The sequence below is a fragment of the Rhinopithecus bieti genome, unplaced genomic scaffold, assembly GCF_001698545.2.
Source record: "Rhinopithecus bieti isolate Rb0 unplaced genomic scaffold, ASM169854v2 scaffold_1966, whole genome shotgun sequence".
NCBI classification, from domain to species: Eukaryota; Metazoa; Chordata; class Mammalia; order Primates; family Cercopithecidae; genus Rhinopithecus; species Rhinopithecus bieti.
In genome coordinates this window covers 16,315-24,831 of record NW_016803584.1, presented here as the reverse complement: position 1 = coordinate 24,831, position 8,517 = coordinate 16,315, and the positions used below count along the sequence as shown (strand labels likewise).

Here is an 8,517-nt window from a genome sequence, read left to right as displayed (position 1 = left end):
ACCTGGTGATGTTTTGTCACCCATCAGGAGAATAATGAGGCTCAGGGGCCACAAGTGTGTGAGGAAATGGCGCCATGGATGGGTTGGTGGAGGGTACACAGGTGAGTCTTTGTGGAAAGTCATTTGCTGGCAGATATCAGCATCTTAGATGGGCATGCCAGGTGGCGAGGCATTCCCTTCAGCATGTCTTCACACAGCAAGTGTTAGAGGTAATGTCGTTTCTAGTGGCAAAAGTGGGGAGCAGCTTGTAACTGCATCAATGGAGGAATGGTCAGGCAAATTATGAGATGGCCAACAGTGGGATATCACACAGGCAGTGTAAAACAAGGTAGATGAAGATTGTCAGGTGGAAAGAATGGACTTGATGTGCTGTCAAATGGAAAACTCATGCCCTATCCTGTGGAGATGTGTTGGGACCAGCAGTTTGCCAAGATGGCTGAAGCGAAGGACCATAAAGGGGCTGGCTTAAACAACAGACAATCATTGTTCTGGAGGATGGAAGTCTGAAATCAAAGTGTTGGCCAGGTTTGTTTGTTCTGTGGGCTGTGAAAGACAATCTGGTCTGTCCCTATCTCTTAGCTGCAGGCGGCTAGCCAGCAATCTTTGGCACTCATTGGCTTGTAGAAGCATCTCCCTTATCTCTGCCTTCATCTTCTCATGGTGTTCTCCCTGTGTGCATGACTGTCTCTGAAATCCCCTTTTCATAAGGACGCCAGCCACATTGGATGTGGGTCCACCCTAATGGCTTCAGTCTCACTTGATTGCCTCTGTAATGACTCTGTCTTTATATATAAGGCCACATTTTGAGGCTTAGGACTTCAACATACGCATTTTAAGAGGACACAATGCAACCCATCAGAACTGACAAAGGCCCTGAGGTAGAAACAAGCTTGGCATGTTCCCTCAGGGGATGGAAGGCCCCTGTGGCTCTAGGGTGGTGAATAAAGGGGAGAGGAGAGGACATGGCTGGGGTGGGAAGGCAGATCAGGAGGGACCTTGAGTGCCCTGAGAGGAAGTATGGATTCTGTTCTAGTTGGGGCAGGGAGCCCTTGAAAGCTTTCAGTAGAGGAGTGACATAATCTCATTGTCCCTGTACCAAGATCATTCTGATGGCAGTGTGGTCACAAGAGTTCAGAGGACAAGGGCTGAGGCGGGGTAGGGGTGCTATCAGGAGACTTCTTCAGAAGGCAGGGGTTTTAGGGGATTGGATTGGGATTGTGGCCATAGAGATTATGGAAAGGGATCAGATTCAGTGTCGGTTTTGGACACAGTGCCACGGGATGTGGGCCACAGAGAGGGAGGGCAGAGAGCAGCTAGGTCTGGGGCAGGAACACTGCGTAGCTGGTGATGCCACTCACAGTGGAAGGGAGGTAGACTTGGTGGTGGTGGTTGGGGTCCTGAGTATGTACAGGCCTGTCCACCTAAGGCTGAGTCTGAAGGGGCGTGGCCCTGCACCACAGGATTCAGAGCAGGCTATGAGTAATGTGGGGGTCCCGGAAAGAGGGAAGGAGTGTGCTCAGCCCTGCTGGGGCTGCCGAGCATGGAATAAGATGAAGACAGGACTGGCATGAGGCCGGCCATGGGTGCTTGTGGGGATAGGTCAGTCAGTGGAGTGGGTGGGGTGGTGGGGAATAAAGGGAGAAAGGTGGGGTGGGGCAGAAGGTTCAGAGAGGAAGTAGAGACTGTGCATGTAGACAGCTTTTCTGAGGTCTCGGCTGTTCAGGGTTTAAGAGAAGGGAGGCAGAGCAGGAGGCGTGCGTGTGCTCAGAGTAGGGATGCTCAGCAAGCATAGATGGTGGCTGGTGGCACCCAGGGCCCGGAGTGAGCCAGAGGAGCAGGGTCCAGAGCACAGCAGGCAACCGGCTTGGCTGGGGCAGCTCACCCCAGAGGCGGGAGAAGAGCAGGANCCCCTCCCCCAGCTCCACCCTCCTCCTCTCAGCCCCGCGTCCACCCACTCCCCAGCAGTTTCTCCCAGCTCCTCCCTGCTGGTATAGCAGCTCTGGACCCAAAACTCCTGCCTGGTGACCTCGTCCCGCCCTTCCCCTTACTCTTCCTCCCTCCGGTTCCTTTTCCTCCTTCCGGTTCTTCGCCCAGGTTGCCGGTCTCGAGCTCCCCTGGCCTTGGCCTGGCTGGCTGGCGCGCATGAGGGCCTGGTAAAGGGAATAGCGTCTCCTAGCAGCCAGGGCGTGCGTACGTGCGTGATGTCGTCAGTGCGTGTCTTCGAGAATGCGAGATTCATAATGACTTGGCTGTCTATATGCATGGCTGAGTACGTGCCTCCTGCGTGGTGTGCGTACATGCGTGATTACGTGTCCACGTGCGTTCTGCATGAAAGGGATGACGGGAGCTGCATTAAAGCGGTAGAGTTTTGGACCGCTAGCACTTGTCACTGGCCACCGGTTTCCCGGAGTTAGGGGCAGCGACTTTGCAGCCTCGACACTAGCCAGGCGCTCCCTCTTCTCACCGCGGCCCACGTCTCCTCGTTTGGGAGCCCATTGTCCTGGCTCCGGTGGCCTCGCTGGGTCTCAGGAAGGCGGAGTACTGTTCTTCCCTGTGGCGAAAAGCCGGAGTCGGCCCTGGGCACCCACGACTCGCAGGGTCCGTGGTTCCGGAGGCCATGAGACCTGCCGGGGCTGACAGGTGCCAGGGCCCATGATGCAGGAGCCTGTGTGCTCAGCCTTCTTGCGGACCGTACCTGAGGGCTGGGGTTTCCCTGGATGTGGGGCTGGGAACCCGTGCGGGGCGCGACCAAGGCTCCTTTTCCTGCCCCCTGCTCTTGCCAGGGTCTTGGCTCCGCTCCTAAGCACGTATACCCGCGACGTGCGTCTGCGAGTAGAAAGCCCGTGTGCTGCTCCACACACAGCGGCCCCACCTCAGCCTGGTCTTCCCTGCCTCCCATTGGCCCCTCTGCTGTGAGCTCGCCTGGACCCGAGGCCCGGCGGTGCACAGCTCTGTGGCCTGTGGCGCCGTGCTCAGCGTGACCTACCCAGAATTAAGCTGAGGACAATGAGATTCAGAGCCCCAAACCCTCGCCCCTCGAAAATGAGAGGGGAAGTGTCATTTTTCTCCCTTCAGATGGAGCGTGCTCAGCTGCAGGAATGCTGTTCAACGTGGTGAAATTATTTTCTGTCCTGCGGGCTGGTGCACCCTGTGTCCTTGACCCAGACAGGTGCTGAGGGTCCCGCTGCTGTGATTAGCCGAACCAAACTGTGAGGTGCACATGTGTGTTACTGATAAGACCAGCCCTCCCAGCTCTTCTTGGTTTCCAGTGCCTGCTAAGTAGATGACCTTCTTCGGGCCATGAACCAGCTTTGCTGTCTTGCATTTAATGACCTTTCCTCTTTATCTTCCTTGTTGTGCAGGTAAAGAAGCTAAGTGGAAGAGTGTTTCTCTCAGGGCGCAAAGGAGGTACTCCCTGCAGCACCAGGTAGGAGGGGACTTAATCCCCTTCTTACCCTTTCTCTCAGGGCGCAAAGCAGGTACTCCCTGCAGCACTAGGTAGGAGGGGACTCAATCCCCTTCTTGCCTTTTCAGTTACATCAGTTCCTACTAGGGATTCCACACACACACAGTTCGCGTTTGTTGTGATTTTATGGTGATGATGAGAAAAGGGTTGGCTAAAAAACTGAGCAGCGGAAAAGAGGCAAACATTCACTGTAGCTATGTATCCTGATGGAAGTGGCCAGGCCCTGTGGGGGACATTCAGTCTCCGTCAGAAGTAATCCAGAACCAAGGAACCTGGTGATGTTTGGTCACCCATCAGGAGAATAATGAGGCTCAGGGGCCACAAGTGTGTGAGGAAATGGCGCCATGGATGGGTTGGTGGAGGGTACACAGGTGAGTCTTTGTGGAAAGTCATTTGCTGGCAGATAACAGCATCTTAGATGGGCATGCCAGGTGGCGAGGCATTCCCTTCAGCATGTCTTCACACAGCAAGTGTTAGAGGTAATGTCATTTCTAGTGGCAAAAGTGGGGAGCAGCTTGTAACTCTGCATCAGTGGAGGAATGGTCAGGCAAATTATGAGACGGCCAACAGTGGGATATCACACAGGCAGTGTAAAACAAGGTAGATGAAGATTGTCAGGTGGAAAGAATGGACTTGATGTGCTGTCAAATGGAAAACTCATGCCCTATCCTGTGGAGATGTGTTGGGACCAGCAGTTTGCCAAGATGGCTGAAGCGAAGGACCATAAAGGGGCTGGCTTAAACAACAGACAATCATTGTTCTGGAGGATGGAAGTCTGAAATCAAAGTGTTGGCCAGGTTTGTTTGTTCTGTGGGCTGTGAAAGACAATCTGGTCTGTCCCTATCTCTTAGCTGCAGGCGGCTAGCCAGCAATCTTTGGCACTCATTGGCTTGTAGAAGCATCTCCCTTATCTCTGCCTTCATCTTCTCATGGTGTTCTCCCTGTGTGCATGACTGTCTCTGAAATCCCCTTTTTCATAAGGACGCCAGCCACATTGGATGTGGGTCCACCCTAATGGCTTCAGTCTCACTTGATTGCCTCTGTAATGACTCTGTCTTTATATATAAGGCCACATTTTGAGGCTTAGGACTTCAACATACGCATTTTAAGAGGACACAATGCAACCCATCAGAACTGACAAAGGCCCTGAGGTAGAAACAAGCTTGGCATGTTCCCTCAGGGGATGGAAGGCCTTTGTGGCTGCAGGGTGGTGAATAAAGGGGAGAGGAGAGGACATGGCTGAGGTAGGAAGGCAGATCAGGAGGGACCTTGAGTGCCCTGAGAGGAAGTATGGATTCTGTTCTAGTTGGGGCAGGGAGCCCTTGAAAGCTTTCAGTAGAGGAGTGACATAATCTCATTGTCCCTGTACCAAGATCATTCTGATGGCAGTGTGGTCACAAGAGTTCAGAGGACAAGGGCTGAGGCGGGGGTAGGGGTGCTATCAGGAGACTTCTTCAGAAGGCAGGGGGTTTTAGGGGATTGGATTGGGATTGTGGCCATAGAGATTATGGAAAGGGATCAGATTCAGTGTCGGTTTTGGACACAGTGCCACGGGATGTGGGCCACAGAGAGGGAGGGCAGAGAGCAGCTAGGTCTGGGGCAGGAACACTGCGTAGCTGGTGATGCCACTCACAGTGGAAGGGAGGTAGACTTGGTGGTGGTGGTTGGGGTCCTGAGTATGTACAGGTCTGTCCACCTAAGGCTGAGTCTGAAGGGGCGTGGCCCTGCACCACGGGATTCAGAGCAGGCTATGAGTAATGTGGGGGTCCCGGAAGGAGTGTGCTCAGCCCTGCTGGGGCTGCCGAGCATGGAATAAAATGAAGACAGGACTGGCATGAGGCCGGCCATGGGTGCTTGTGGGGATAGGTCAGTCAGTGGAGTGGGTGGGGGTGGTGGGGAATAAAGGGAGAAAGGTGGGGGTGGGGGCAGAAGGTTCAGAGAGGAAGTAGAGACTGTGCATGTAGACAGCTTTTCTGAGGTCTCGGCTGTTCAGGGTTTAAGAGAAGGGAGGCAGAGCAGGAGGCGTGCGTGTGCTCAGAGTAGGGATGCTCAGCAAGCATAGATGGTGGCTGGTGGCACCCAGGGCCCGGAGTGAGCCAGAGGAGCAGGGTCCAGAGCACAGCAGGCAACCGGCTTGGCTGGGGCAGCTCACCCCAGAGGCGGGAGAAGAGCAGGAAATCTGGTGCTCAGAAGGCTGCACTGCAGATTGGGAAAGGAGTGACTACCAGACAGCTTTGGTCCTGTCAGGGCTTTGTCTCATGAGAGTGGGTGTATTTTCTTAAAATCATAGAATGTATTAGAGGTCGAGTTTATGTGCTGAAAGGAAGGACAGAGAGATAGTAACCAGAATGGAGGGGGGTGGCTCAAGGGTGGAGTTCAGGGCCATGGGGCGGAGCCACAGGCCTGATGATGATGACTACGGTGAGGGGTGAGGGGAGCCACTATTTGTGAGTGTTCTCTTAGGTGCCAAGGACTGGGCTGGGTGCTCTTCGTGCCTTGTCTCCCATCCTCACAGCCATGTGAAAACTGAGGCATCTCAAGAGTCTATGACTGGGCTGAGGTTCTGGCTTCAAGCCCAGGGCTCCTTCTGAGGCACAGGGCTGTCCTCCATGCAGGAGGAGGGGACCCTCTCCCAAGCCACACACGCAGGAGGCCCTCTGTCATAGCACTGACCACATGCTATCCTGCCTGTGCCTTTCTCTAGCTGTCTCCGCCCTACTCCAGACCGCCCCAAAGACTCTGTGGGATGAACCTGAGTCAGCCAAATCCCAGCCCCTTCCCTTGGACCTGCCGTGGCTCGGGACATCAGTGACAGACGGAAGCAGCGGACCATCAGGTTCAGTGGGATTTAGGCCACCTGAGAGACACAGGGGGAAAGTCAGGCCACTGCCCGTGAGCTTGGAGGGCTGGCATGTGACGGGCTTCTGTGCTTCCACAGGTATAGGAGGCCCGCGGCGCTTGCGAAGATGAAGTTTGGCTGCCTCTCCTTCCGGCAGCCTTATGCTGGCCTTGTCTTAAATGGAGTCAAGACTGTGGAGACGCGCTGGCGTCCCCTGCTGAGCAGCCAGCGGAACCGCACCATCGCCGTCCACATTGCTCACAGGGACTGGGATGACGATGCCTGGCAGGAGCTGCTGGTGGAAAGGCTGGGGATGACTCCTGCTCAGATTCAGGCTTTGCTCAGGAAAGGGGAAAAGTTTGGTCGAGGAGTGATAGCGGGTAAGTGACGATGTGCCAAATGTGCAGACAACGCCTAGAGTTGCCACCCAAGATCTTGCTTGGGAGTTTGGGGACTTTTGTTGTCGTCTGAACTGATTGGCATGTATACCACAGTTTCCTTTGGCAGTACACCTTCAAAGGGACGGCAAGGGCCCTGGGCTGGGGGTTGGCAGGCCTAGCTTCCGTGAGCTCTGGTAAATCATTTCTCCACTCTGGGCCTCAGTTCCTGTTTCTGATCTCAGTGAGAAACCAGGTCAGGTCCATGTGCATGTGGTGCTTGTGGTGTTTGGCTGTGTGTGTATGTGTGTGTGTGCATACATGTGTGAGTGCACATGTGTGGCAGAGACCATGAAAAGCAGCCCAGCCCACCGAATGGGTCAGGTGGCCTCTAGAGTTGGGCTGCTTGCCTGGCTTCACGAGCCTGCCCCAGCCCCACCACTCGCGGCACCCTGGGCAAGTCCCCTAACCTCTAGGTGACTGAGGCCTGACAACAGCATCTGTCCCTTGGTGACCTGCTCAGGCATCACCTGTAGCTTCCCAGGCAGTGGCTGGTGCCCTTCCAATCTGCAACTGCTGTCCTCAGAAGTCTGGCTTGGACCTGCCTCTTACTTGTGTGGCTTCATCGAGGACAAGGCCCTCTCCTCTGCCTTTCTGGAGCCCTCCCCTGCCTCTCCCAGCATTTCCTGAATCGGGTTTGGCTCGTTATCAAAGCAATGGAAGAAGGACTTGACTCCCTTCTTGTCATTTTGCTGATGCCACCTTACTCTCCGATTGTGACTTTGAGTAACCGTGTTGTCACATGGGCAGGCCTTGGGCTATGGAAGTGAAAGGCATTCATGTGTATCTCTCTTTGTGTACAGGACTCATTGGCATTGGGGAACCTTTCAATGCCCCGAAGACTTAACTCCCGATGAGGTTACGGAACTAGAGAATCAAGCTGTACTGACCAACCTAAAGCAGAAGTACCTGACTGTGATTTCAAACCCCAGGTGGTTACTGGAGCCCATACCTAGGAAAGGAGGCAAAGATGTATTCCAGGTAGACATCCTAGAGCACCTGATCCCTTTGGGGCATGAAGTGTGACAAGTGTGGGCTCCTAAGAGGAATGTTCCAGAGAAACCAGCTAAATCATGACACCTTTAATTCGCCATCATGACGCAGACCTATATACATTAGGTTAAATCTGAATTTCCACTGCTTTGGAGAGTCCCACCCACTAAGCACTGTGCGTGTAAACAGGTTTCTTTATTCAGATGAAGGAAGTAGCGGGAGGGGCTTTCCTTGTGTGATGCCTTTTTAGGCACACAGGCAATGTCTCAAGTACTTTGATCTTTGGGTAGAAGGAAAAGCTGCCAGTAAATGTCTCGGCACTGCTGCTAATTTTGGTCCTGCTAGTTTCTGGATTGTGTAAATAAATGTGTTGTAGATGACTGGTTAGTGTTTGAGACTTCGTTCTATGTTTTCCTCTGATTTGTTCTGGTCAGAACTCATCAAATGTATAACTGGCATCCAGGAGACATTGCAGAAAGTCCGAGACCTGGCACTGAATGTTTGCCTGGTAGTGACTAGCCATTAATCAACCGACTCAACCAGGATGAAGAGGACATCAGACTTAGAGCAGCTGTCTGTCCTTTCAGGTTACTCTCACTCTGTTGTGAAAGTATCTGTCGGTTTCTGAAGCATGTGTGTCACCTGCATAGCTACTTCCGATCCTAGCAATACGTCCAAAATACAGCTCTGGTAGAGTGAGGTTAACTTGGAAATGTGATCAGTAGTGTTGTTTTATTTTGTAGTAATTCTTTTTTTTTTTTTTTTTTTTTTTTTTTTTTTTT

The 8,517-nt window shown here is 53.3% G+C and overlaps 1 protein-coding gene across 1 annotated transcript in view; it reads left to right on the top strand.

The window, feature by feature from the left end:
• Nucleotides 1–2,304: 2,304 nt before the first annotated feature.
• LOC108539768 (protein CXorf40A-like) overlaps nt 2,305–8,517 on the top strand; it is a 9,447-nt gene continuing 3,234 nt past the window's right edge. Inside the window, 5 exon segments of the mRNA XM_017888660.1 lie at nt 2,305–3,427; nt 6,171–6,302; nt 6,405–6,685; nt 7,546–7,560; nt 7,563–7,723. Of these exon segments, the coding sequence (XP_017744149.1) occupies nt 6,433–6,685; nt 7,546–7,560; nt 7,563–7,723 (429 nt within the window). The 5' untranslated portion in view covers nt 2,305–3,427; nt 6,171–6,302; nt 6,405–6,432.